This window comes from Aspergillus terreus, genomic scaffold (assembly GCF_000149615.1).
Source record: "Aspergillus terreus NIH2624 scaffold_13 genomic scaffold, whole genome shotgun sequence".
Lineage (NCBI taxonomy): Eukaryota > Fungi > Ascomycota > Eurotiomycetes > Eurotiales > Aspergillaceae > Aspergillus > Aspergillus terreus.
In genome coordinates, this window is record NT_165936.1 from 493,534 (window position 1) to 520,903 (window position 27,370).

The window sequence follows — 27,370 nt, forward strand, 5'->3', positions numbered from 1 at the left end:
GTATACGAACGTATGTATACGGTGAGGCAAGCCGGAGTTGCGAAGAAGACCGAATGCCAAGTGGGAGATCAGGGTCAAATTGTAATCCATTCAATCTACCATATGGCACCTGCGCGTACTTTTTGATCTGAATGCCGCCTGATCCACATATATAACAGGCGCATGGTCTTTTCCCTGACTCCTCCAAGCAGATTACCCGCGACTTAAGGCAGCCGCCCATGTTAGACCTTCAGGAATGGGTCTAGTCCGTTCTTTTTACCCGAATTCGGCGCCTGTTTGTCCCATCCAATGGTCATATTTGCGCCAGCTGCAGTGAAACAGTCTGACAACTCCAACCCTGCGGCAACCGGAGTTTTGCGGGCGGACTTACACCGAATCCTTTGTCCAACATGGGTCCAGGAGTCTTGATATGGGCATAGAGATATTTTGCTCGCGCAAGTGGGTAGATGAATCCCTATTGCAGTTGTTATATGTCTCCCAGTATCGAGGCTAAACATATCATATGTGGGTGATCACTCAGCCGCGCTGATCAAGTGGTATAAACAGAAGCACCACAGTAACTGAGTACCAGTACCTATCGAATCGTCTGCGCGGATGATCATATCACAAATCCAGCAGCTTTCGAATACTCAACTCGATTGTCCTTTTCACGATAGGAGCACCAACCATGACATGTGCAGTGGTGCCAGAGACACCTGGAGCTGCTGCTACTGCTTCAAGCCGTGAGAGAACAGCCTATAAGCTCTTTGTCGAGTTACTTGCGTGAGTTATCTCCATCATCCCCCATTTCTAGCACTGATTGGTAAGTTATCAACTAGCATCCCCGGTTAGATGGTAAGTGCTCGAGGGCATACGTCGTGGGTGGAACAACAAAAGTATAACCTGTCTAGGATCGAGACTCAAAACCAGCTATTCCATCGGGATCCGCGTATTCGTCGATTCATCGAGATAGGACCAAGGACGACGCTCTCTACCATAGCCAAAAAATCCGCTGCAAAATATCATGCCTCTCATGCTCCATCGCAGTGGTCAGACCTGCAGTTCTTGTCCTATCAAGAACACAAGGACGAGATCATCTACCGGTATTCAGATCCTTCTCAGGATGAAATGCCCTTTAGCAACAAAAAGTCGGAATCCCCGGGACCAGCTCTTCCTGACCCCAACGTGCTACTGCCCGTGACCAGAGCAGCGGAGAAAGACACCAACCGTGGAAAACCAGCGGTGGCAAGAGTAAAGACCGAAAGGGCCCTGATGGCGCGGCATGTTGTTCTTGCGATGACTGCCCAGAAGCTACGACGTCCTTTCTACCAGCTATCCATGAACAAGACAGTCCGTGAGCTGTCTGCAGGTTAGTCGGTGCCCCAATGGTATTGACCTCGAACTAATGGGCCAGGAAAATCCACACTCCAGAATGAACTGACGGGGGATTTGATGACTGAGTTTGGGAAGATCCCGGAGGGCGTCGAAGATATCCCTTTGGCTGTGTTGGCAGATAAGCTCCAGGGGACTTTTGGCGGGCGAGCAGGCGCCCTGATGAATTCCCTGGTATCTCGCCTGATATCTAGCAAGATGCCCGCGGGATTTAACCAGATTGCGATTGAGCGGTACCTGCAGGGTCGCTGGGGTCTTACAAAGTCCCATTCGGTGATCCCCCTTTGCCTGGCGATCACGCTGGAGCCAGCTTCTCGAATCCCCGATCTCGACTCTGCTCAGCGATTCTGGGACGATACGGTGTCCCGATACCTAGAGTTTGACGGAATCTCCCTCGAGGCGGCATCCGACTCCCGTGGCGCTCAAGATACACCTGCCTCCGTTACCGTGGATGCTGCTTCCCTAGAAGTATTGAACAAAGAACAAAAGAGGTTGTATCGTCAGATACGCGACTTGCTTTCCTCTCATCTTCAAGATTCTGAACAGTCATCAACAGAAGGGGAAAAATGCACAGAAGATGCTCTTCATACTCAGCACGTATCAGACATACTTCTTACTGAATTCGATGACCAGTTCGTGCGTTCCATACGGTCTATTTTCAACACTGCCCAAGCCCGTCATTACGACTCATGGTGGAATTGGGAACGGGAGACCCTCGTTTGCTGGGTGGAGGAACTGCTCCAGGGCATGTCAGATGGGACGCCTGTGCGTATGGATGGCCGTCTACGCATGGTTCTCAATCGGTGGAATAGCACCTGCACAGACATTATTACCGCAGCCCTGGACCGACAAATTTGCAATTCATCCGCAATGTTAGAAACGGACATTTGCGCCGCCCTGAATTCAATCCTGGAGCTCGGCTCTTTTGCATTGCAGAGCGATCCGGTCTACGTTTACTCCCACGCCCCGTTACAACCAACAGTCAATGTGTCCAGTTCTGGGGAATTTGAATACCTCGAAAGCCCGCGAGAAGCCCATACTTATGCAGAGGTTGTGCGACAGATACGTAAGACTTCCACAAGAAGGGACGCGGCGCCTTTTACCCATATCAGGACACGACCGATGGGTGGGGACTGGGAATACGACCCGAGAGCGACAGTGTTGCTTCACTCCATACTGGACACCGGCATCTCGAAAGGGCTCAGCTTCGCAGGGAAAACGGCTCTGGTAACCGGTGCTGGCCCTGATTCAATAGGTGCGCAGGTCGTGGAAGGCCTGCTTACTGGCGGTGCGCGTGTGATTGTTACGACGAGCCGCCCGATTTCAGAAAGCTCTGCTTTCTTCCAGCAGATCTACCGTGCCCATGGAGCAAAAGGGTCGTCTCTGACCGTCCTACCCATGAATCAAGCTAGCAAACGAGACTGTCAAGCTTTGGTCGAGTACATATACACCAATCCGTCAGTGACTGGTGGTGACTTGGATTACATCCTACCATTTGCGGCTATCCCACAGACAGGTGAGCTGGAAAGCCTTAACGGCCGCCACGAAGTCGCGCTTAGAGCTATGCTGGTCAATATTTTGCGACTTGTCGGATGCGTCCGGCGCGAAAAGGAAAAACGGCGCATTGACACAAGGCCAACCATGTTTGTGCTCCCCATGTCGTGTAATGAGGGCACATTTGGTGGAGATGGACTGTACGCCGAGTCAAAAATCGCTTTGAAGACACTGTTCAACAGATTTTTCTCTGAAAGCTGGTCCACGTACATCGTTGTCTGTGGTGCGGTGATCGGCTGGACTAGAGGAACAGGTTTAATGCGGTCGACGAATATGATCGCGGAGGAAATGGAAAAGCTGGGCCTACTTACCTTCACACAACAGGAGATGGCGTTTAACATTCTTGCCCTCATGACACCTGCAATCATGGAGCTTGCCGAAACAACACCAGTGTACGCGGACCTCACTGGCGGGTTTGATCACCTGTGGAGAATAAAGGATGAGATAACAAAGGCACGAAAAAGGGTCGCCGACAGACTCCAACTACACAAAGTGCTGGCTGAAGAGGAAGCTCGTCATCATCAAGTACTCTTTGGCGAGAAGAAGGGACAGCAGGAACAAGATCAAGTCAAGCAATGTCGTGCGAGGATGTCCCTCAATATTCCATCTCTCCCCAGACAAAGTGACCTCGTATCAGGGCTTGCGAATATCGAGGGAATGATCGATCTATCAACTACAGTTGTAGTAGTTGGCTTCTCCGAACTTGGTCCCTGGGGTAACGCTCGAACCCGATGGGATATGGAATACCGAGGAGATTTCACCCTCGAGGGGTATATCGAGATGGCCTGGATGATGGGACTGATCAAGCATGTCGATGGGGCTTTTAACGGAGAGCCCTATGTAGGATGGACGGACACAGAAACTCAAACACCCATTCGTGACGACGAGATCCCTAACAAATACCGTGACCGTATCATGGCCAATGCCGGTGTTAGGATTATCCCGCCCGAGGGACTTGATGGTTATCATCCCTCCAGGAAGGAATTCCTCCAGGAAGTGGCCGTGGAGGAGGATTTACCACCTTTTGAAAGCTCCAAGTCGAATGCCGAGGCATTCAAACTGAGGCACGGTCACAATGTCACCATCGAGCAAATTCCTGGTTCGGACAACTACCGTGTATATCTCCGGAAGGGCGCCATTTTGATGATCCCCAAGACGATACCGTTCTCCCAGATCGCAGCTGGGACAATCCCCACTGGATGGGACCCATTGCGATATGGCATCCCAGAGGAAATCGTCCAGCAGGTGGATGTGACTACTTTGTATGCTCTCTGCTGCGTATCGGAGGCATTCTTGTCAGCGGGGATCAAGGATCCATACGAGATCTACGAGCATATCCACGTGTCGGAGCTCGCAAATTGCTTAGGCACAGGTGGTGGCCCGATAAAAGTCATCCAGAGTATGTACCGGGATCGATATCTCGATAGGCAGGTGAGGGGAGACATTATCCTCGAGCACTTTCTCAATACCATGGGCGCGTGGGTGAACATGCTGCTGCTATCAGGCTCGGGGCCACTGAAAACTCCTGTCGGTGCATGTGCCACGGCACTGGAGTCACTGGACATTGGATGCGAAGCCATCCAGACGCGCAAATGTCAGGTCGCTGTTGTCGGCGGGTGTGATGATTATAGGGAAGAACTGGCCTATGAGTTTGCCAATATCAAGGCGACTGCAAACTCCAGCGAGGAACTCGCCACGGGTCGCCTGCCCAAGGAGATCTCTCGACCAACTGCGGCTTCACGAAGTGGCTTTGCTGAATCTTCTGGTTGTGGAGTGCAGATTCTGATGAGTGCGGAATTGGCGTTGAAGATGGGCGTTCCTATATACGGTGTTGTTGCATACAGTCAGATGGCGAGTGACCAAATCGGCCGATCTATCCCTGCCCCAGGAAAGGGAATTCTGACAGCAGCACGGGAGAGCCAGGAAGGAAAGGATTCCCCGCTATTGGATCTGGATTTCAGGCGCAGATGCTTCGATCAGGAAATGGCCCACATAAGAGAACAATGTGTCCAGGAGGGAACTCATGATACACAGTTCTTGGGTCCTTTCACGCACGACCAAGTGCAAACACTACGTGTCAGAGAGACTCAGCAGCGGTGGGCTAATAATATCCGCTCACTGCTCCCCGGTATCGCGCCTATGAAGGCAGCTCTGGCCACATGGGGACTATCCATTGACGATATCGGGGTGGTTTCTATGCATGGTACATCAACCAAGGCCAATGAGGTGAACGAAGGCGATGTCATCAACACCCAGATGGAACATCTTGGGCGACGCCAGGGCAATCCACTGCTCTGTGTATGCCAGAAGTCGCTAACTGGTCACCCCAAGGCGGCGGCTGGTGCATGGCAACTGAATGGGTGCATGCAGATGCTACAAGAAGGCATTGTACCCGGTAATCGGAATGCGGATAACATTGATGGAGAACTTCGACGATATGAACATCTGGTGTATCCGATGGAGTCGATTCGGATACGGAGACTGAAGGCAGCGATGGTGACGTCCTTTGGTTTCGGGCAAAAGGGCGCAGTCTGTATTGTGGTGGCACCTCGCTATCTCTTTGCCGCTATTGCTTCCGGCCAGTATGAAGATTATCGTACTAGGGCGAGGAGTAGACAACGTACCATCAACGCTACGTTTGCTTCTCGCATCCTCAAAGGTTCGATGGTCCAGGTGAAGGATCAATCGCCGTGGAAAGATCCGGCTGCGATGAAAAGGGTTCTGCTTGATCCTGACAGTCGTGTTCTCTCCAAGGGCACTTCGATCACCACGGGGACATCAGTCAAGTCCCTGTCGAGTGCACCTGTGGAGATCAAGTCTACAACCCCAGTGAAGCAACCCGAGAGCATTGGCGCGAGCAAGCTGTCCAACACAGTTCAGGTGATGATTGAAGCGGCTTCGCAGAAAACAGCGGGTGCCTCTTCCACGAGCGTTGGTGTCGATGTGGAGGAGATTGCCAGCGTCAATATCAACAATAAGGTTTTCCTTGAGCGCAACTTCACCCGCGCCGAGAGGGACTATTGTCAGAATGCTGCCAACCCCCACGCTTCCTACGCTGGACGTTGGTGTGCCAAGGAAGCGGTCTTCAAAAGTCTCCAGACAGCATCTGCAGGAGCAGGGGCAGCCATGCACGATATCGAGATTGTGAGCGATGATGGGATTCCGCGAGTGATTGTGAGCATTCTCTTCTTCACTGTAGGGACTCGGCTAATGTTCTAGCTGCATGGCAACGCGAAAGCTGTCGCTGTATCGAAAGGCGTCAGTAAGGTCGAAGTGACTATCACTCACTCTGCAGAGACAGCAATCGCCGTGGCTATGGCCATTGGCGGTGCTCTACCGGGTTCGGGCGCTTGACGAGACAAGATGCTCCTATCATTTGTATCCATGTCCTATTTCTTGTCTTTTATCTGTCTTGCGTACCCTTTCAGTCCTGTTGGCGGGAGCTGCCATTATCCATAGAATTCAAATGGTCGATTTGCGTTACCAATGACGATGAACTTGCTGCTTATATGACCTATAAGCGGTTCTGATAGATGGAGAATACTGGATCCGTCCGTTCTCAGTCATGCTTCCGCATCGGGAAATGCTTGGCTTATGGCATCATCCCGACAGCGAGTTCTTTGATACCAACACCATCTACATTATTGTTGACAGTGTTCTACTATCATGTCTTTACTATGACTAGACCACACCCAATGCGTTGGGCAAGTCATCCAAGGAACCCCTTCAACTGGCCGAGAAGCCGAAAATGGATTCCCATGGCGACCTCGTGCTGGGTGACGTTCATCGTCGGGCTGAATGCCACGTCCATAACGACCGCAGCTGAATTTATCTCGTCAGAATTCCATCTTGCCAATGAAAGATTCGAGTATAATTTTTTTGCGGTGACGGCATGGAATGCCGCCGCTGCCTTTGTGCCTCTAGCGACTCTCCCACTGTTGGAGACATATGGAATGCGCATCGGCTATGTAGTATGTTCAACGGAGGCGTCCATCCAATGCCTATGTATTGACAACAAAGTAGGCAGCTTATATTCTCTTCACAATCTTCCTCATTCCACAAGCCCTGGCCCAGAACTTCGCCACCCTGATTGTATGTCGTGCGATTGCCGGTGCCTTGGGCGGTACTTTGCAAAACTGCGCGGACGGTCTGGCATCAAACTTGTTTCTACATCATCGGGAGCGAGTGCTTCCATTGACGTTATACACATTTACGTTGTTATTTGGGGTGACTATGGGCCCCGTATTGGGCGCCGCGGTGGAACCGTTAGGGTGGCGATGGTGAGTGTTCACTAAGGTCTATTCTTTGCACACGCTGAGAGGCAGGGTATTCTGGATTGAACTGATTATCTACGGGACATGCATCCCCATCGTTGTCTTCTGCATGAAGGAAACTCGGGGTCCCATTCTTCGTGCCAAATACATGCCTGAGAAAGACGCCCAGGGTTCAGGCAACGTCGACGGTTGGAAAACGTTCCAAGAGACAATCGCGCGCGCTGCAATACTTCTCACAACAGAGCCTACTGTCACCTCCTTTACCGTGTGGTCTGCTTTTGCGTTCGGTCTCGTCTTCGTCTCCACGCAGTCAATTCCCATCGTCTTCAGCGGGACATATGGCTGGCCGTCGTACACGGATGGGCTTGTCCAGGCTGCCATTGGCATCGGTCAGATAATTGGCCTCCTTGCCTGTGTTCTTCAAAACAGAATATACATCCGCAGTGCCGCAACCAACCCAGATCACCCAGGGGTCCCAATCCCCGAGTCCATCCTCCATCTGTCTATCCCCAGCACCGCCATTGCCCTCGCCGGGGGCCTGTTCATGTACGGCTGGAGCACCTACCAGACCCATTGGATCGTACCTGCAATCGCGCTAGGGTTGATTGGATACGCGATCATGGTCATCGTCACGGCCGTCAGCATATACGTGACCGATTCGTATGCGGGCTTCGCAGCGAGCGCGATTGCGGCCGTGGCATTTGGTGAGAACTTCTTCGCTGCGTTTTTGCCTTTGGCCGCGAAGCCGATGTATGTCCGGCTGGGGTATCAGTGGGCTAGTAGTCTCCTGGCTTTTATTGCTCTTGCGTTGACGCTGGCGCCGATCATACTCCTATGGAAGGGCCGGACTATACGAGCTAGGAGTAAGGCGATCAAGAAAATGGGTCATTCATAACGCTCCATACAATGAAGACACATATGTAGATACACCAATACACCAACGTCATCTCCCTCGCTATCTACTTTGTATATATAGATACATCCCCGAAATACTCATGCGGATCGTGGATCAAAGCCTGCGCATAATTCATGACCATCCGCCGCACTCTCCTAGAATCAGGATCTGTAGTGAAGGGACTGTACCCATATCAGAGCTGTATCAAAGAAGCTTAGAAGCCACGTACCTGATCCAAGTCTCATCCCCATTCTTCGCGACCTGCTTTGCCCACTGGTTACAGTCGGTCTCCGGCGGCGTGACGGTATTCCAAATCATCGCCGCGGGCCATTGCACATCCACCACAATCTGCTTCACGGGGACATTCGGGCTGACCGAAAAGACCAGCGTATGCTCATCGATCTCCAGAAACCCCTTCGGATCATCGAGCGGCGTGACGCCAATGCGTGCGAGAAGCTCCAAATCCACCGCGTCATAGGCCGGGTCCTGCGCGTAGCACGCGACCCCCGTTCCGCCGTCAGCACCGCGCGCAGCCAGCACAGCGGCTATCGTCTCGATCGCTGCGTGTTGCATATGGGCTCGGGTGCAGTGGAAAAAGCCCAGGTGGCCCATGGTGCCTAGGCCGAAGCAGACGATCTTCTTGATCGGCGTCGAGATCGGCATGGTTGAAAGATGGTGGACCAGGTCCTGGCAGGTCTCGCTGTCCACCCATTGCCGGCGTTTCTGGAGAAACGTCTTGTGCACTTCGTCGATGGTGGCGCCGCTGGCGGGCGATGTGCGCGTGTACCCGATCGACACGGGACAGTGGTCACTGCGCAGGACGATCTCCGGACATACCGGTGTCGGGTAGCAGAGGTCGTGGATGCTGCGGTAGTTGATGCGGTAGGTGTTTCTGTGTCATGAGCGATTGCAGGGAATATAGATGGAATGGGCCTTACGCGAAATCGGCGCACCAGCCTGGCACTTTGAGACTGTACTTGCGAGGGATGTCATCGAAGTCGTTGATCTGCACCGCGTGCGCGTCTTGCTCGATTTGGGTATTGAGGTCTGCTAGCAGTTCGCGCGGGAAGAGTCGCTTTCCGGCCTTGTAGAGGCCGGTCAGATGGAGGATTTTGGTCTGGATCTGGGTGATGGTTTCGCTGTCTAGTGGTACATCGATATAGCTCGCGAGGTCTGTCATGCTGCGGATGTTTTTATAGGAGGAGAAGATGTAAATTGTCAGGACTACACAGGGAAGTGAATTGAAACGGCAATATGATCCATCCCGTCTGACATATATATTCCCCAGCAATCCATCTAGACTCTCAGACCCGATCGGCGTCCTCATCACTCGTATATCCCGTCCTAGACTTCTGCAAACCCTCGCGCATTGGCACTGTTACGATCACAACTACATGTGACGCTCTATGCTCAGCCGAGGGCTGTGCTCCTGGAAACCAACCGGTTGGGAACATCACAGGGCGATGATTGGGTACCAGCCAAACGGCAAGCACTCTGATTACGGTGAGAATGATGCTTTGGGCGCTGATGATCACTGGCGGTCGAGCACTACAAGTGTTGGTATGGCTAACCTAGGGCTGATCGGGCATGTTAGCGTCGCTGATGTCAGTGCATGACCATCCGCCAAGTACGAGCGTTGGTTGGATCTGGGAAAAATCAACCGAAGGATTCAGCCGCTTATTGTTTAGTGAGAGTGCTAGAAATAGTCGAAGTAGCGTGTTCCTGGAGTGAAGCGAACGGCGTGTCAATTGAGGCGTCGAAACCAACATCCAACCTGTCAACACGATGGTCTGGTTCCAGGAATGTTGGCGTGTCATCAATGCGGGGCAGCCATGAAGCAAAACGCAGAACAAGGTCTATGTTTAGGCTCCTGGCGCGCCACCTATGCTTGACAAACAGTGTGATGAGTTGGCAGCCGCTGGCACGGCGCCTATTCCCTCATCCTGCGACAGGTGGGATACTTGGACGTATAACTCCCAAGTGCAGGCACAATCGCATCTTGTTGAACCGGCCCGATTGTAGGGCTACTGGGTGGACATGCTTATGCTAGACGTCAACTTGCGTCTTCCGAGAACGTAACAATGGCCAAGGCCTGGAATCCCCTGAAGACATCAGCTTACATGCATACAGCATGTACGTGACATGGGCTATTCTGCTCCAGACTCCAGGCAACATGTGGCTGGAAGCCAGACCCGGGGAATTGCCTAGTGCATATCACTGCTGCAAAGCATCTCGAGCAGAGAGCCAGCGCCAAAGTACGCACCCATCAACTCCCGACATCTGGCCACCCCCTGCAGGTCTTCCTGCAAACAAGACACCAATTGATCGGGTAGTCGTGTTGTTTCCTGCAGCGCTGCCCTAGGACGGGCACTGGCAGCTGCAGGCACACACGGAGATTGGAAACATACTCTCCGACAGGAGCAGTCGGCCTTGTGTAGGGTTGGATGTGTGATGTAGGTACGACAGTCCGGATGATTGCGGGTGGTGTAGTGTCTTGTATCACTTTCCCTGATTTACCTAGAGACAGGGTCAGACCATATTGTGAACCAGACTGCGTTGTGTTCGAAAGAGCTGGAATAGATTGACGGAATAGAGATCGCATTATCCCTACCAAGATCCGTCGCTAGACCGCAATCTCATACCTCGGCGGATGATGGATAGGTTACAGTAGATATAGCACTTTGAGTTAATACATAATTCATCGCCATAGTCGTCATGCAGTATCTATATCCCAGATCAAGAATACCAGTAACATGAGAAAGACGTTTAATCAGAAATACCAGCCTTCGTCCACCAGAAATCACACTCCCTCCGACTCCATTCATCCTCCACCATCTGCGCCGGGACACCCACATGTCCTCCTCCAGCGCGCTCATCATTCCCCTCCCCGAAAACCATGATCCTCTTTCCTGCCTGCACAGATGCATCGTAGTTCTCCCACAAAGGCCGATGCGGATACCTCCCCCGAACCGCATTCGGATCCCCGGCAACAATAAACGAAGTAAAGTATGCATGCAACGTCCCCGCAATCTCCTCCTGCGTCAGCGAGATCTCACGAACCTCCGGATTAAATGTCTCATACGGCATCTGGTCCCCGTGGTTTGCGCCTGTAAGCACGGTCTTATTCACCGCCCATCTATAGAGAAAGACCGGCGCCTCCTGGCCCTGCGACGCAAACGTCGCGGTCTGTCGCACGGGACACGCATACGCGTAGTGGCCGTACGCCGCCTCGACGCGCTTATACTGCGCTCCGACGGGAATACCGCGTGTCTCGACGTACGGCGATGATGGGTCCGTCGCAGGGTCCGGGTACAGCGCGTCAATGGTGCGGATGTCGCTCTCGGAGTATGCGGGCAGCAGCGTGCGGAAGAAGTCCGTAAACTCCGCTGAGCGGGACATCGCGCGGGGCACGTAGTATGTGCCCTCGTTGGTGTTGAAACCTGTCAGGATGGGGACCTGGTTCCATCGGCCGGACTTCCAGGCGTCGATGGGGCGTTGTTTGATGAGCTCGCCGTCGATGACGGGCTGGAAGGCCCACCGGACGGACGGATTGTACCGGTCAAACACGGTGAAGGAGGCGTTGATGACGGCGTCGGATGGCTGGCTGCGCAGGCAGCGCATCACCTCCGTAGAGGGGCTATCTTTACAGCCGGCGGCTTCGACGAACTCGCGGAATTGGTCCTCGTGGAGACGGCCGTTGTACGGGTGGACGGCACGGGAGGTGGCCGCACCGGATTCGATGATGGCTCGGTGGAAATATGTGTGTCCAAGGTCATTGTTCATGATATGATGGGCGATCTACGCCGTTAGCCATGAAGCAGGATGATAGCTGAGTGACATACAGAATGAGCCCCTGCCGACAGCCCGAATAGGGTCACCTGGGTGGGATCGCCCCCAAACGCTTCAATATTGTCCTGTACCCATTTGAACAGGAGGATCTGGTCGTGGAGGCCCAGGTTGAGGATGTCTTCTTCGGCGGTGATGGTGGACGGCAAAAAGCCGAGCGCGCCAATGCTGTAGATCTCTATCAGCGATGACCCTCCGATAAGACAAAGGATGAAGCCCACCGGTAATTAAAAGTAGCTCCGATGAAGGGCTTGTCGGACCATCCGACCATCGAGGCCGTGTTGTGCATCGCAGCTATGTCCATCAGCCGGATTCTTCTCCACAAGCTAGCGTCGCCTACCTGTGCCGCGATTGTAGGCGCCGCCATGAACATAGATAGCCACGGGGAGTTTTCCTTTGACTCCCTGAGGCCGGAAGACATTGACCGTCAGACAGTCCTCACTGCTGCCGGTGTCGCCCTTGATAGGGATCAGCTGCTTCCCAGGGCATCTACATCATTAGTCATGTCACTCGATAAAGGAATTGTATCCATACCGTGGCCCGAACTGACTCGCATCGATCGTATTTCTGAATCTGGAATAGGCTGCGCGCGCCGAAACCGCCTATCTCCAACCGGTGGTAGCGCATAGGGAATGCCACGAAAGACCTCGACCGGCTGGGGGAGACCATCGCGGAATGTTGTCCCGACCACCGTTCCTTGGCGGACCTTGACTCGCGGGCGATTAAGAAGGACGACATCCTGCAACGATGGGGGCAGCCAGGAGGAGAGAAGGGTTTGGGCCTGGAGGGCATGCCCCAACGGACGATAACCGATCTGCGCGCCAAGTAGCAGGATCACTGGCAGCAGAGCCAGGACCAGCAACCGCGGGACAAACGCCATCTTGATAGAGTGATATATCGATGATGCCCAGCTACCGTCTATCACGTCTAGTCCTGGCTTATGAGGCGTGACGGGTGTCTACTTCTGCTCGCCGACGGAAAACACGAGCACCAGCCGTTCTCCACTTCTCCGCTTTGCTGAGGGGAAAGCATTGTTATCTCGGATGCTGTCCGGCGCCAAGCAGAGTCTAAAGTCGACATGAACCGACAATGGGCGAGGGCTGTTTGCCGCCATTGGGTTGAGATACCGGGGGGTTGATGGTGCTGGATGTCGACTGGTGGACAACTGGGAGCTCTGGCCGTAGATATTGCCGTTATTGGTACTGATATGTCACGGGGTATCGATACGAAGCATGGACGTCTAGAAGAGAGTGGTAGACCGTTATCAATTGACTTTCATGGAGTATAAATTGCCTGTTTGCTGCCCACTGGGGTGATAGGGGAGAGATAGCAACTCCCAGGAGACATCATGTTCGACAAGCTCAAGCTATCCATCTCGGAGAAAGCCAAAGAGGCACCGCCAGAAGCAGTGTCGAAAGACGATGTCGAGACCGGTCAGATCGAATCGCTCGACGAGGCGGAGCTCTTCCTGCAGGAGCATGGCATAACCAACACGCAGCTACAGGAGATGTTGAACGATCCGGAGAAATCAAAAAAGCTGAGACGTCGTGTCGACCGGATCCTGCTTCCTCTTTTATGTGGAACATATTGTTTGCAATATATCGACAAGCAGGTAGTTACTCCAGAGGTGATCGTCGTGGTCAAGCTAATCAAGACAGGCTCTTTCGTATAGCGCAGTCTTCGATCTCTTTTCCGATGCCAACATCAGCAGTGATCAGTACAGCTGGCTCGCTAGTCTGTTCTACTTCGGTATGTCTCCTTGCCGATAGCACGTGTCTGGTCTGATTGTATAGGCTATCTATTCTGGGAATACCCGGCGAGCCATCTCGCACAGCGGCTACCTATAGGAACGGTGATCTCCTGCTTTGTGTATGTTGTTTTCATACTCTGGGTACCATCGAAAATCATGTGCTAATTTTGAAGGATATCATGGGGATCGATCCTGATGATCACCGCCGCATGCAAAGGGTTCGCCGGCCTAGCAACAACAAGATTCTTCCTAGGATGCTTTGAATGTAAGACTTCCAGCGTCGCACCAGAATCCTGCTAACAGTGCAGCTCCAATCACGCCCTGCTTCATGATGATCGTCGGCATGTGGTATTTGCGTCAGGAGCAGCCATTCCGCGCTGGATGTTTCTACGCCTGTAACGGTGTTGGGTCAATGGTAGGCTCCCGCCAGGAATCTATGATACCAGCCGCTAATGATCCAGCTTGGCGGTCTCATCACCTATGGAATCGGCCAAATGGACAGCTTCCCTGTCTGGCGGGGAGTGTTCCTCATCTGCGGTGGTATCACTGTTGTCTGGGGTGTCATCCTGCTCGTCTTCCTGCCCAACAGCATCCTCACAGCAAAGCGCTTCACCGTCGAGGAGAAGATTCTCCTCATCGGGCGAGGAAAGCAGAACCAAACGGTGAGTGTGCCGACCTTGAGTCAAACACCCTCTAACAGCAATAGGGCATTCTCAACCGCAAGATCAAATGGTACCAGATCCGCGAGGCGCTCATCGACCCGCAAATCTGGCTCCTGTTCCTGTTCACCCTGCTGAATGAGACCATCAACGGCGGAGTTGCAAATGTAGGCATTCTCCTACGTCCACGCTATACTCTCCACTGACAACTTAGTTCGGCAAACTCATCATCAAAGGCCTCGTCTCCAGCCCCCTCCTAACCACAGCCCTGGGCATCCCTCAAGGCGCATTCCAGGTCTTCTTCGTCCTGTCCGGCGGCTACCTCTCGTCGCGCTTCAAGAACGCCCGAACCATCATCATGGTGATGTACCTGTGTCCGACGATCATCGGGATATGTCTGCTCTGGCAGCTCCCGCGAAGCAACCGCTACGGCGTGCTGTTCGGCTACTACATTGTAAGCCCACCAAGTTACCTTGCCGTGACGTCGATCTAACAGAACGTAGCTCGGCGCATATGTCTCCTCGCTGGTAATGGCTTTGCAGATGCCTTCGACCAACACAGCCGGCTATACCAAGCGGGTGACATCGACAGCGTTTGTCTTCCTGGCCTACTGCATCGGCAATATCATCGGCCCGCACGCGTTTCTGGCGGAAGAAGCGCCCATCTATCAGACGGGGTGCAAGCTTATCCTGGCGTGCGCGTTGTGTCAGATCGCGTGTACTGTTGCCTTGCGGGTGCTCCTGGTTAGTCGCAACCGTCGCAGGGATAAGATGGGACTGCCGGCTGGGGAGCAGCAGGAAGAGGTGATGGAGGATTTGACGGATTTTGAGGTATGTGTCTGTTCCTGTATGAGGTGTACCTTGCTGACAGTTGTAGAATCCGCGATTCCGATATGTTTTGTAAGGGCTAGCTTAGGGTGCCGTCTGTTCACTTCCACAGATGGATGTACAGCAATTTTCTTCAGTTGTGATCATCACGATAGTAGATGCTGCTGTAGTACGTAGATCAGATTAAAGCTGTAGTCTGGCATAGTGCGTGGCGCAGGTAATATATAATCACAATGTCTACCCTCGACCAAACCACACCTGGAACATGCACGGCCATACAGTGAAAGCGGTATAGGCTCTAGGCCGTGAATATTGATTCGGTGTATGTTATATATCATGAAAGCGAAAACACAAAGAACAGAAGAACATCTATATACAATCATGACTTCTTGTAATGGACCGTGAGCTGCGCATCTCCCTCGACATTCACATCCGTCAACACCTTCCCATTCTGCTTCAGCTTGATGATCGTCGCATCGCTCACACCGAAATGCTCGTTACCGCCGTCCGCGCCCGCCCCAGTGAACGTGACACTGCTAAAATCCGCCAGCGGCACCATGGACGCGCCGGAGGTAAAATCTTCGACGATCCAGTCGGCGTTCTGGCCGGCGAGGGTGGCTGACGCCCGCGGGGCGTTGAGCGTCTTCGTAGCGCTCTGGCCGTTGCTTTTGTTTTCGATGATGGCGACGCCCTGGCTGGGACTCAACGCGTGCACCTTGACGGCGATCGTGTCGCCCGTGGCCACCTCGATGTTTTCAAAGTTGTGCGCCGCCTCCGGGTACCACTCGAACCAGGGCTGGTTGTAAGCCTGGCCGTCGCGCGCGTAGAAGTCGACGCCGGCCTGGAGGATGGCGTTGGAGTATGTGTCGCCGTCGATGCCGACCCACGCAGACCCGGCCTCCTGGTCGCCGGACACGGACGTCGGCTTGGGCACGGTGAAGGTCGCCGACACGGCGGTGTAGATGCCGTTGGGTGGCGGCTGTTCGCGCACGACTCCCGCCCAGTTGTTGCTGTAGGCGACATTGCTGGCGACGCGGGCGTTCGAGTCGCCCCCATCTCCTCCGAGGTTCTCGAGTGGGTTGGTTTGGTGGGTGTGCTCGGAGGACCGGGCAAAGACCCGGTCTGCCAGGCCGAGGCGCGGGGCGGCGAAGGCGCCGGTGACGGCGGCCGAGGTGGCGAACAGGCCGGCGACGTACTTCATACTGCAAGGTCGGGGTAAGGAGGTGTAGAGGAGGGGAGGGCAACGACGTGGTTGACAGGTGTGGCCTCTGAGCCTGTGACAGCGGTCTTATATGCTCTCGGGACACTCCGAATAGGGAAGCGCGGTAGCAGAATCTTCTGATCGAGTTTTGCACGTGTGGATCTCACGTAGGCTCCGGTGGAGAAGACGAGCCTAATATTGCGCTCATCCGGATCATTGGTAACAAGTCTCATGCCCAGGGTGTCTGATAGAGTGGCATGGACCCGCCGCACGCGCACCTAGGTCGAAGTTTAAGACCCGGGAAGTGCACGCTGTCGTTTGGATGTAACGGCCATGGCGGGAGGAGACAAGTCTTTTGTCCGGAATTGAGCAAGATCGACGCTGACGCCGCTACTGGAGCTGAAGCGCGCGCATATAACGAAGGTAGAACCGGGTTGTAGGGTCGGTACTTGGGCTTGGGGGCTGCACGCTGCGCATTCCACAGCTGACAGCTGACTCACGTTGTTGCAGACAAGCGATCGATCCGCTCACTCTGCACCCAGCTAACAATAGCACAGTGTTCCTGTTGTGTTATTGGCGGCAACGACTGACAAGCCGAGGATTGGGGATAGCGTGCATTCCGCAGCGACGCAACATTCCAGCCAACACCCCTGGCCCACACTCTGCAACGAACCGTTGGACGGCTTGTAGGGCCGCGTGGCCGCCGAAAACATCGAAAATATTCTGTCTGTCTGAGAATCGTCGCTACAGTCTCGGCAGTTAGTTTTGAGGGTTGCGGTTGCACCCGTCATTGTGGATAAAGATCACCCTATGCCGAGTAGAGATTAGGCTGTAGGCTGTTTGGGCACGCTGGTCACTTGTACAGAGCTCACGACTGACCTCATAGGACTTTGTACCTGATCAAGTCACGGTGGTGATCTGCGAACGGATGATATTTATGACGTCCGGGGCGACGGAAGGGGTTTGCAGAATCAGGGAAAAGAAATACAAAAGAATGAATAACCAGAGATGGATTGCACACAACAGGGTATATCTAAAACCGACAAAATGAAACCCGATGACGACTGAAGGTCCTGCCGCGCTCTGACGACGTCACATAGGAAGAGTGGGCATCTCCTTCAGAGACCAGTATTTGCGCATGTTCTCTGCCTCCAGAGCACGGACCTCGTCGTCAAGATGCGCCCACAGCACCTCTCCGAACGCATCCATGAGGCGTTTCATTTCTGGGCGTTCTAGATCGACCTCGCCGGAGCGGCATTTAGTCAGGTAGTCCTCGAGCTGGACAAGTCCCTTATGGATCTTGCGATGCTGGCCCAAAAGGGAAAGCTCCCGACGAAACTCCGGCATGCGTTTGGCCAAGACGGGAAAAATGTGCTCCTCCTCGATGGAATGGTGAAAGTCCAACTGGGAGCAGAATCCAAGGCCCATCATAATCAATTGACGCGGAGACAGTCCGCCGGGGCGCTTTCCTGAGGCTTCACAGGCATCCTGCAGCTGATTCCAAGTCAAGCGGAAATGATTGTGCTGGGACGGCAATTAGTCTAGAACGAGTCGGGACGGCACAGGCGTGGATGGGTGCACCCCAGCTTACATACAAACTGTTGCATCTGTTCCGCCATCCGATTGTACACTCGGAAGTCCTTCGGAGAGAGCGGTGGCTGAGGCCCACTGGCAGTCTCATCGTTCTTGTTCAGAGGCATGGTGGTGAAGAGCGGCCGCGATGGGATACGGATCGAAGGGTAGCGGTAGACAACCCGGGGGACCGTGAAGGGTCGTTTCATCAACAGTGAACAGTATGTACAGAGGCAGGCATAGAGAGAGAGATTGTACAAACACGCCGACAGTCGTCAAGAGATTTCACGATGGTGGTGAGCAACCGGCTAATCAGAGACGGTGTATTTCTACGCGGGCTAGTCGGATTAGTCATCTCGCTATAATGCACATAAAACATCTTATGGGGGAATCAATGCATTGACAGTCTACATTCTTGGTGAGATAGGGACGAGATAGTATCATGTTCCAGGTCTTCAATGGATGTTTGCCATCTCAACTCCAACAGAGCCAAAGTTGCAAGACACACATCTAGTACGTCGCTGGGGAGAAATCTCCATTCGATATCAGCACTTCTTCGGCACAACCACAGCCATGAAAAGGCTGGATTGCAATTTGACATCCGTGCTAGGCACTACGAGCTGAACAGACCACAGCATCCAAGGCAAAATCAAAGTGGGAACGGTATTAGATAAGACGTAGCCGCAGACATGGCTCAGAAGAAGGCAGATATACATACACGAGCCATCTGCAAGATTATCTGGTAATACATGGTCAAGTCATAACTCCATCAAGATAGAAGAGGCAATCACAGCTCGTGATCCGCGATGTTCTTGGGCGGCCGGAAATTACCCGACTTGATCTCTTGCCAAGCAAGGTCAAAACGTGCTCCCAAGAACCAAGCCGTACCAATCTACCAAAGTTAGGATATGTGTGGTCCAGTAAATGGGGAAAAAGGGACGTACCATAATGATCGAAACGATGAGAACAATGACTCCCATCAATGCCATCATGAAGAACACATCCTGGCGAGCCTCAGCCTCCTGCTGTGCCTTTTCGCGCTCCTCCTGGGACTGCTCCCCGACGACCTTGCGCTTGGCGTCCTCGGCATTTTGGGATGGGAAGATGGTCTCAATGAATTTTTCAATCTACAGTTGTTAGCCAGGACGCCATCCAGGCGCAATCGGAACGACATACCTTGCCACAGACAATGCTGATCTTCAGGAAGTTGGGGTCCTTGGGCGTGTTCTTCTGGTGGATACGACGGGCATAGCGGCGGAACGTGTCGCACAGCACGCGCAGATTCTGCGTCGACTCGGTCATCAACTGGCACGCGTCACCCTTGGTGATCTTGATGTTTCTCTGGAAGATGGCCGGGTTGCGGAAGCACAGTTCCAAGGTGGCAATGGCCATGCTCTGGGGGATGGCGCAAAAGTTGAAGATACTCTGTTCCCGCAGACCGGCCAGGTAGAACAGACAATCCTCCACGTGCTCCAGCGCGTTCAGGACCATTTCGGAGCTGCAGTTTAGGGCCGCCTCCCGGTGCTCCGGCTTGAAGAGATCGTTAAAATCGCTGACATGCTTGGACCAAATTTCTCTGGGCCAGAAGCGGCGGTTGTCGTCATTGTCCTCGCGGACATCGCGGATGATGTTCGTCTTCTGGAGGAAGAGACCCATCGACTTGTGCAGCTGAGGCCGCTTGAGCAACGCCGGGTTGCCAAACTCCGCTTCCACAAAGAGACGGGTGAGACCCTCTCCGACCAGACCCGCGACGTAGTAGCAGTACAGGTCGTACTCCACAGTGGTCTTGACGCTGGCATCCTCGGTGGCGGCCTTGTGGCAGTAGTCGGCCATACCGTTACCCATCTTGTCGGTGATGTCCTTGACAATGGCGCGGTAGGCGGGCTTCATGTTCTTGTACTCGGTGATGACGTTGTGGAACTGAACCAGCAGTTCACGGTCCTTCTCCTCTGGGCGATTCCCATTGAACGTCCAGCCGTCCTGCTCCATGATATCTTTGAAGCCACGCAGCAAGGGCTCCTTGGTCTCGAGAGGGATGGAGGTGTCATCCTCGATGGTGTCCAGACCGCGGAGGGTCAGGTAGAAGACACAGACAGGCAAGAGCAGTTCGGGGTGGAGCTCTTTGATGACGGCGCTGAAACTCCGGCTGGTCTGATCGAGAAACTTGAAGCAGATCTTCTGTGTTTCGGTCTCATCCTTCTCATTCCGCTCATGGACGGGGTTATGCCAGATCTTCCTATCGGCGAAAGCGAGAACTCCGTAAGCGTTGGCACGTACCATCAATGCAAGGAAGCTGGCGGTGGGGTAGGTACTTACCATTGCACGATACTCCTCAATTGAGAGGGATGAAAGGAGTAGTAGAGAACATTTCCCACCAGACCCATGGTGACTGACAGAGAACCAACTGAATTAGGGGAATTGGATTTGGGGAACTGGAAGGTCTGAAGTTCTATATGTACAGCAGACGGGAAAGGACAGGTAGGGATTAAGGGTATTGAAAGGGTATCGGAGGAGAGTCAGGAGAGAAAGGGGATATGGAGTCGAAAGGTAAAGAGAGAATAGCCGCAGGAGAAGAGCGATAGTAGGGAGGGTGACACAAGGGACGCCGAGAAGGGGTTCGAGAGAGAGATGAAGAGAAGGAAAGAAAAAGGAGAAAAGGATTTTGGGCCGGGGAAATGATCGCGGAGTCGGGGTTTCCCTAATCCGGTAATGAGCTGCCTGGAGGCTGCCTGACCGACGAGGCAGCGACAGACTCCGTACACCGCCTTCCCCGCCATGACGAAAGAGCCGGCAGGCATCACCGGGCAGAAAAAAATACTCCTCCTTTCGATCTCCATCAGCAGCGACAACATCAACATCCTCTCCACGATCGATCTTCTCCCTCGATACCACGCCCCACTGAACTGTATCACCTCGGTTTACGGTACCCTATTTCCATCTCTCTACCCCATCACCTGAGCGGCCACCATGGTCACCCCCGACAGCGGCAAAACCGTCGCTGATACGACCTACTACGACGCGTTGGGCGTCCCACCCACTGCGACTGAACTTGAAATCAAAAAGGCTTATCGCAAGCTCGCCATTGTCACTCACCCTGGTGTGTCTCGTTTCATGGCCTCTCATTCGGTCCCTGCGTCGGTCCCGCCGTCCCACCGCTAACCGCATCCCCGATAGACAAGAACCCCGGTGATGAAACCGCACATGAACGCTTCCAGGCGGTAAGCGCACGTCCCGGTCGATCCATTAGTCCCTTACATCGAAGCCTTACATGACCCGCCCATATCTAACTGGCGTCTGCTCTGCGGTAGATCGGCGAAGCCTATCAGGTTCTGAGCGATGAAGAACTGCGAAAGCGTTATGACAAGTTTGGAAAGGAAGATGCCGTCCCCGGTGGCGGTTTTGGTAAGTCCTGAGCCAGTGATTATCATTTTGCCCATTCTAACCCTCCAAAAGAGGACCCCGCGGAGTTCTTCAGCATGATCTTCGGTGGCAGCGCCTTCGTCGACCTTATCGGTGAAATCTCCCTGATGAAGGACCTCACCACAACCATGGATATCACGATGCAGGAGATGGAGGAGGACGAACTGGCCGCCTCCGCCGAAGAAAAGCTGCACATTCACGACGAAAAGGTCAAGGCTGAGGGCGCCGCTGGTGCCACCGCCGAATCGGCCTCGGCCTCTACCCCAGCCCCGGCTCCCGCCGCCGCCGCCGCCGAGAAACCCGCCCCCAGCTCTGGCACGAGCACCCCCCGTCGCCAACTCGGCCAACAGGCCATCATGGACAAGTCGGAGGAAGAAGCCCGCATGGAGGCAGCTGGTCTGTCTCAGGAGGAGAAGGAGTTGCGGAAGAAGGGGAAGAAGAAGGGTGGGTTGACCCCGGAGCAGCAGGAACGTCTGGCTGCGTATGAGATGGAACGGAAGAAGGCCCGCGACGAGCGGGTGGATACGCTCGCTGCCAAACTGATCGACAAGATCAGTGTCTGGACCGAAACTGACAAGGGTGCGGATGTGACTCGCGCTTTCGAGGAAAAGATTCGTCTCGAGGTCGAGAACCTGAAGATGGAGTCTTTTGGTCTGGAGATTCTGCACGCCATTGGTCAGACGTATACTCAGAAGGCGACCTCGTTCCTGAAGTCGCAGAAGTTCCTGGGCATCTCGGGCTTCTTCTCTCGCCTGAAGGACAAGGGCACGTTGGCCAAGGAGACGTGGACGACCATCTCGACCGCCATCGATGCGCAGATGACCATGGAGGAGATGGCTCGATTGGAGGAACGGGGCGGTGAAGACTGGACGGACGAGAAGAAGGCCGAGTACGAAAAGAAGGTGACCGGAAAGATTCTGGCGGCGGCTTGGCGCGGCAGCAAGTTCGAGATTCAGAGTGTGCTACGCGACGTGTGCGACAAGGTGCTTCACGACAAGCGGGTCAAGTTGGACAAGCGGATAGAGCGTGCACACGCCATGGTCATTGCGGGCAATATTTACTCCAAGGTACGCCCTTACTTGAGTTGGTTGACTGCAGGACGTCTCAGCTGACCGCACCCTCTAGGCTGAACGAGATCCCGAGGAAGAAGGTGACTACATGGCCTTTGAGCAGCTGATGGCGGATGCCATGACGAAGAAGGACAAGGAGGAGAAGAAGAAAAAGAAGAAGGAGTCGAAGCATGAACACCATGCGGAGGAGGTCAAGGCGTAACTGTTAATACCTGATGCCGCGTCCTGGATTGTTTCGGTGGATTTGGATATACATTCAGACGGGCCCTACTTGTAGCGAATGATTCTTTATGGACAGTATGATTAGATGCCATAGTTAATACTAGACTGATCCATTCTTGATGCGAGGAGAGGGAGAGAGCCTCCTGTCTCAGGCAAGGAGTAGATGGATGCATTCGTGTCTTCTTCACTACAAATACCAGCCCTCTCACCCACACACTCCCTAGACATCCTCACTCTTCTTCCTTCCTATCCATCACCATGCTCCCTCTCTTCTACCTCGGTCTCGTTCTCCCCGTGATTACATCCTCTGCAGAACCCTCCCCGTTCGACATCACTCGGTCGTGGTCTGTCCACAGCCCATACAAAGATGCTCCTGGCTTTGGGCTCCCCAAAGGCATCCCTCGAGGATGTGAACTGTCACAAGTACACGTCCTCCACCGACACGCCGAGCGATACCCACGACCAGTCGACTACGAAGGACTGGGTATGGAGCAGTTCTTTGAGAAAATTCAACACTACATGACCACCCACAACACAGACACCGTCGGCACAGGACCCTTGTCTTTCCTGAACTCCTGGCGATATCTTCTCGGCGAGGAGGTGCTGATTCCCCCCGGTTCGGCCACGGAGACTACCTCGGGAGCACACTTCTGGGCGCAGTATGGGCGCTTATTGTATCGAGCTCCGCCCGGGACGACCCGCTGGGACCAGTCGTTCAACGTCCATCCGAATGGGACGGAACGGGCAAAGCCAATCTTCCGGAGTACGGATATGGACCGCATTGTGGAGAGTACCCAGGCGTGGGCGAGTACGTGCGTTGGTCCGTAGATTCGAGAACGATCCACTGATGACTCGCAGGTGGCTTCTTCGGTGATATCCACACAGACTCGTCGAAGGCTCAGTACGATCTGGTCATCACACCTGAAGGTCTTGGGTTCAACAACACCCTCGCAACGAACCCCTCCTGTCAGGGAGTCTCTGCGGGGTATGTGTCACATATCAGACCCCATGCACGGTGTCCCTCACTAACGCCCACAGGGACAAGCTGAAGAAGATCTTCACCAATCGGTCCCTCCGCGGCACACGTTCCCGCCTAGCGCAGTTTCTCCCAGCGAACTTCAATCTCACCATCTCCGACGTGTACACCATGCTCGCCCTGTGTCCCATGGAGACCGAAGCGCTGGGCAGCTCCTCGTTCTGCGGTGTCTTCACAACGCAGGAATGGCGCGACTTCGCCTACAGCATCGACATGCAGATGTACACGGGCTTTGGGTTTGGTTCGTCGTCTGGACGCGCACAGGGCATCGGGTACGTGCTCGAGCTGGCGGCGCGATTGTCGGGGCATGTCATCCACACGAGCGACACGAGCATCAATGCCACCGTCACCGGCGACCCAGGAACGTTCCCCCTGCATCAGCCACTGTACCTGGATATGACGCACGACGATCTGATTGTCACGGTGTTGACGGCGCTGGGGTTGACGCATTTCCAGGCGCCGACAGGGCTGCCAGCGGAGGTCGACCACGCCGTGCCGCGTACCTTCCAGTTAGAACAGATCACGCCGTATGGCGCACATCTAGCTACAGAGGTGTGGAAATGTCCGTCGACGACTACGTTCGATGCGCTCGATGAGACGATGTACGAGAACCCTGACCTGTCGGCGCTACACGACGCTACGACCTACATCCGCTTCATGCTGAACGGGGCCCCGGTGCCACTGGAAGGCAACGACGGCTGTTCGACGGCTACAAATGGATTCTGTCCCCTGGAGGGCTTCCTGCGAGGCGTGCCGGCGCTGAAAGAGAAGGCAGCCTTTTACCAGATGTGTTTTGGCGGGGGGGAAAGGCAGCCTGAGTGACGTCTGTATAGCCCTCTCTGACGTCGCGAATAGCGTCACCATGCCGCGATTTGTCATTCTTTGCCACTCTTCCCTCTCTTCCCCCTCTTCCAGCTTCATCCAACTCATCCATCACAACCACAATCCATACCACAATCTTTACATCCACGTTCGTTACACCCACATTCGTTCTCAAATCCATCCTCAGAACATCATCATCAAAATGAGCTGCGCCAACCCCATCTACATGCGGGGGCCTGTGCGAGAGTGGATCATAAGGGAGCCAGAGTTCCGAGAGAGACTGGCAAGGGAGCAATACGAGCGAGACCAAGCCTTTAGAGAAGAACTCAGAAGACAAGAGGCTATGAGACAGGATGCTATGAGAAAAGAGGCTCAGAGACAAGAGGCCATTCGAGAGGAGGCTGTGAGGGAGCAAATCAAGCGACAGATCATGGAAGCTATGAAGCATCCTATTACGAGAGACCGCATCGTGAAACGAGTACGAGCCTACAAAGAATTCCAAGCCAACCTGCATGTACCGGTGCCTCTGATTCAGGCAGCGATACGCCCCATCGATCACAACAACCGGCCGCACATGGCACCTCAGCTTCCCAAGCCGCTGAAACTGAGTCGGGATCAGCATATTCGGATCTGCGGGATCTTTTCTTACTACGATATTGAGCTGGACGGGAAGGTTCTTTGGATGCGGCCTGTGGAGTTCCGGACCAAGAGCCTGCCCTGGGGATTTGCGACGACGGTGATGCAACCAGTCTTGCTGCGGGCAAGAAGGCCTGTGCACAAGGAGATATGGCGACAGGTGGTGATTCGTGCTGGGCGAGTGATTGCAAAGGAGGCCGAAACGAATGTGCAGGTGAAGAGAGTGGTGGTTGCGGGCCAGGATAGGGCCTCTGCAGCCCAAAAGTCTTGGGGTGATCCTGACAGCTGGGTCACTGAGTGTGTGGTATACATCGGAAGTTCACTTGATTGAGGAAGGGCCGGTTGGGATGAGTGTCTGGCATATATCGGGACTCATTTGACTGGGGGAGGACAGGTTGGAACGGAGTCTTTGGCATACATCGGGAGTTCACTTGACTGAAGGAGGGCCGGTTGGAAACACGTTGCAGAACGTTCAGTTCATCATTTGTATAGAGCTTAGAAGATACCCATCACTAGCATGTCCGTCGACTGCCTTTGTTAACGATATCATCAATACTAATTATTAGACACCGTGATCATTGGCTACAAGATACCTTGCGTCGATCTGTGCTACCTAGAAGACGAAGATCGGCAATGCCTTTTCCTCTTGGCGATGCTTATTCTCGATCTCTGTATAGCCAAGCCGCATCCACTTTCTATAGACCTCACTATCCAGTTAAGTACACGAAGCGTGTGACCACTACTGCTTCTTGTTTCTTCAGATTTGCCTCCATTCTTCTGCTCGGCTTCGTATTGTCGCACAGCAAGAGCGTGTATGACCACGATCTACATACTCGCTGCCACGATGGGTTACAGACGTAGCATTCCGACACAACGGAGACTCATCTGTGCCTGTGCAGTCGGAAATAGGCTTCCTCCAGGCCGTTCTCCGTCCGTCTACACAAACGAAGGGAGTATACGCTTAGTAGGCAAGGCATCAACGAAGACAGGACTGTGCACGAATAAGCCTAGTACGTCTCGTACAGCATGACAACCAGGACAACAGGACAACAGGACAGTCAACTGGATACCCTCATCTTGCGAACACGACATACTAGATATGAAATTCTGGACAGACAGGCCAGCGAGGACATCAATAGCCCCAAAATCTCCCTCTTCAGTCCCATCACCAACAACTACAACAGGCACTCCGTCAAGGTCAATTACTCAACCATCACCCAAACACTTCACCATCAATCTTTCACACCTACAACCCACCACAATGCACTTCTCCGAGATCATCACCTCCACCCTCCTCTTCTCCCTGTCCTCCGTGGCTGTCGCGGCACCCAGCCCCACCCCGCTGGAGGGCCGCATCGCCGAGCTGGAACGCCGCACCGAGAAGATGGTTGCGCGCGCAGGCTGGACATGTGCTTTTGGTGGCAATGAGGCCTGTCAGGTCAATGTGCACGTCGAAGATGTGCCTCGTGGGTTTGACATAGCTGACGATGTCTTTAGTGCGTTGCTGAGGGACATGCTGGTGGATACCGTGCCAGTGATGAGTGAGTCTACTTCTGTCTTTTCGAGTCAATGGCTTGCTGACAGGCACTATTCTAGTGTCTGCACCTGCATCTCCTCCTAACGGACTATTATTGTGTTCCGGGATGTCCTAGGTGCTGATGGGTACCAGTGGATATGGGAGTTGGGAGACAGCGCGGTCCGGACGAAGAAATACAAGGGGGTGTGCTTATTGTGATCTTGTCTTTGCTTCTCTTTTGTTCGTAGTTACGCAGACCGGTTGCAGTCAATAAGAGAATGGGGTTTGTTCTACTTCCCTCTAAAGTGCGATCAGAATCCGTCGGTAATGGGTGATTGTGGACGAAAGCCCGAACCCATGTTGGCAATCAGCCGCTAGCATGCCTTGAAAACATCTCCAGAGCAAGACATGACTATTTTCTAAATGGTTTAGCGCCCCAAGGTTTAGGGATCTGGTTCCTACCACTCATGGTCCTCAGTTTCTTTGCCACACGGGAACTCGTGTGATAGATATGTCCAGGCGCCAGGAGAACGAAGTGCCTAGTCTTGAATCACAAGTTCTTCTGTCTTTTGAGGCGGACAGGCTACGATTAGGAGCGAACGAGGAATGAGCCTGGCAGAAACAGGCTTCTTGAGATACTAGCATCACTAGTATGTTCCTCGCTATCCCCACCCCTCTGCCTCTGGCCTCGGGGGGAAA

At 53.8% G+C, this 27,370-nt stretch overlaps 10 protein-coding genes across 10 annotated transcripts; 5 read left to right on the plus strand and 5 right to left on the minus strand.

Annotated features, from left to right (window-relative positions):
• Window positions 1–1,107: 1,107 nt before the first annotated feature.
• Window positions 1,108–6,144, plus strand: ATEG_08668 (uncharacterized protein; the record flags this gene model as incomplete). Its single annotated transcript, XM_001217253.1, has 2 exons — window positions 1,108–1,348; window positions 1,394–6,144. The coding sequence occupies 2 exons, from the start codon at window positions 1,108–1,110 to the stop codon at window positions 6,142–6,144; spliced, it is 4,992 nt and encodes a 1,663-aa protein (XP_001217254.1).
• A 2,154-nt stretch (window positions 6,145–8,298) lies between these two features.
• Window positions 8,299–9,274, minus strand: ATEG_08669 (SRR1 family protein; the record flags this gene model as incomplete). Its single annotated transcript, XM_001217254.1, has 2 exons — window positions 8,299–8,986; window positions 9,033–9,274. The coding sequence occupies 2 exons, from the start codon at window positions 9,272–9,274 to the stop codon at window positions 8,299–8,301; spliced, it is 930 nt and encodes a 309-aa protein (XP_001217255.1).
• A 1,586-nt stretch (window positions 9,275–10,860) lies between these two features.
• ATEG_08670 (putative extracellular lipase) lies at window positions 10,861–12,678 on the minus strand (the record flags this gene model as incomplete). The annotated part of the gene is made up of 5 exons (XM_001217255.1): window positions 10,861–11,892; window positions 11,937–12,108; window positions 12,162–12,234; window positions 12,281–12,429; window positions 12,491–12,678. 5 exons carry the CDS (start codon window positions 12,676–12,678, stop codon window positions 10,861–10,863), a joined length of 1,614 nt encoding a protein of 537 aa, XP_001217256.1.
• A 610-nt stretch (window positions 12,679–13,288) lies between these two features.
• On the plus strand, window positions 13,289–15,252 carry ATEG_08671 (putative MFS transporter; the record flags this gene model as incomplete). Its single annotated transcript, XM_001217256.1, has 8 exons — window positions 13,289–13,552; window positions 13,599–13,689; window positions 13,969–14,105; window positions 14,152–14,352; window positions 14,397–14,516; window positions 14,564–14,803; window positions 14,853–15,179; window positions 15,226–15,252. 8 exons carry the CDS (start codon window positions 13,289–13,291, stop codon window positions 15,250–15,252), a joined length of 1,407 nt encoding a protein of 468 aa, XP_001217257.1.
• Window positions 15,253–15,555: 303 nt separating this feature from the next.
• On the minus strand, window positions 15,556–16,377 carry ATEG_08672 (A4/G1 family peptidase; the record flags this gene model as incomplete). Its single annotated transcript, XM_001217257.1, has 1 exon — window positions 15,556–16,377. One exon carries the CDS (start codon window positions 16,375–16,377, stop codon window positions 15,556–15,558), a length of 822 nt encoding a protein of 273 aa, XP_001217258.1.
• A 1,092-nt stretch (window positions 16,378–17,469) lies between these two features.
• On the minus strand, window positions 17,470–18,077 carry ATEG_08673 (hemerythrin domain-containing protein; the record flags this gene model as incomplete). Its single annotated transcript, XM_001217258.1, has 2 exons — window positions 17,470–17,901; window positions 17,973–18,077. The coding sequence occupies 2 exons, from the start codon at window positions 18,075–18,077 to the stop codon at window positions 17,470–17,472; spliced, it is 537 nt and encodes a 178-aa protein (XP_001217259.1).
• Window positions 18,078–18,736: 659 nt separating this feature from the next.
• erg9 (bifunctional farnesyl-diphosphate farnesyltransferase/squalene synthase) lies at window positions 18,737–20,268 on the minus strand (the record flags this gene model as incomplete). The annotated part of the gene is made up of 3 exons (XM_001217259.1): window positions 18,737–18,841; window positions 18,894–19,076; window positions 19,126–20,268. The coding sequence occupies 3 exons, from the start codon at window positions 20,266–20,268 to the stop codon at window positions 18,737–18,739; spliced, it is 1,431 nt and encodes a 476-aa protein (XP_001217260.1).
• A 648-nt stretch (window positions 20,269–20,916) lies between these two features.
• Window positions 20,917–22,641, plus strand: ATEG_08675 (DnaJ domain protein; the record flags this gene model as incomplete). The annotated part of the gene is made up of 5 exons (XM_001217260.1): window positions 20,917–21,046; window positions 21,124–21,167; window positions 21,258–21,351; window positions 21,403–22,436; window positions 22,495–22,641. 5 exons carry the CDS (start codon window positions 20,917–20,919, stop codon window positions 22,639–22,641), a joined length of 1,449 nt encoding a protein of 482 aa, XP_001217261.1.
• Window positions 22,642–22,919: 278 nt separating this feature from the next.
• On the plus strand, window positions 22,920–25,486 carry ATEG_08676 (uncharacterized protein; the record flags this gene model as incomplete). The annotated part of the gene is made up of 4 exons (XM_001217261.1): window positions 22,920–23,469; window positions 23,520–23,646; window positions 23,700–24,487; window positions 24,531–25,486. 4 exons carry the CDS (start codon window positions 22,920–22,922, stop codon window positions 25,484–25,486), a joined length of 2,421 nt encoding a protein of 806 aa, XP_001217262.1.
• A 930-nt stretch (window positions 25,487–26,416) lies between these two features.
• Window positions 26,417–26,919, plus strand: ATEG_08677 (uncharacterized protein; the record flags this gene model as incomplete). The annotated part of the gene is made up of 2 exons (XM_001217262.1): window positions 26,417–26,696; window positions 26,825–26,919. The coding sequence occupies 2 exons, from the start codon at window positions 26,417–26,419 to the stop codon at window positions 26,917–26,919; spliced, it is 375 nt and encodes a 124-aa protein (XP_001217263.1).
• Between the last annotated feature and the right edge of the window lie 451 nt (window positions 26,920–27,370).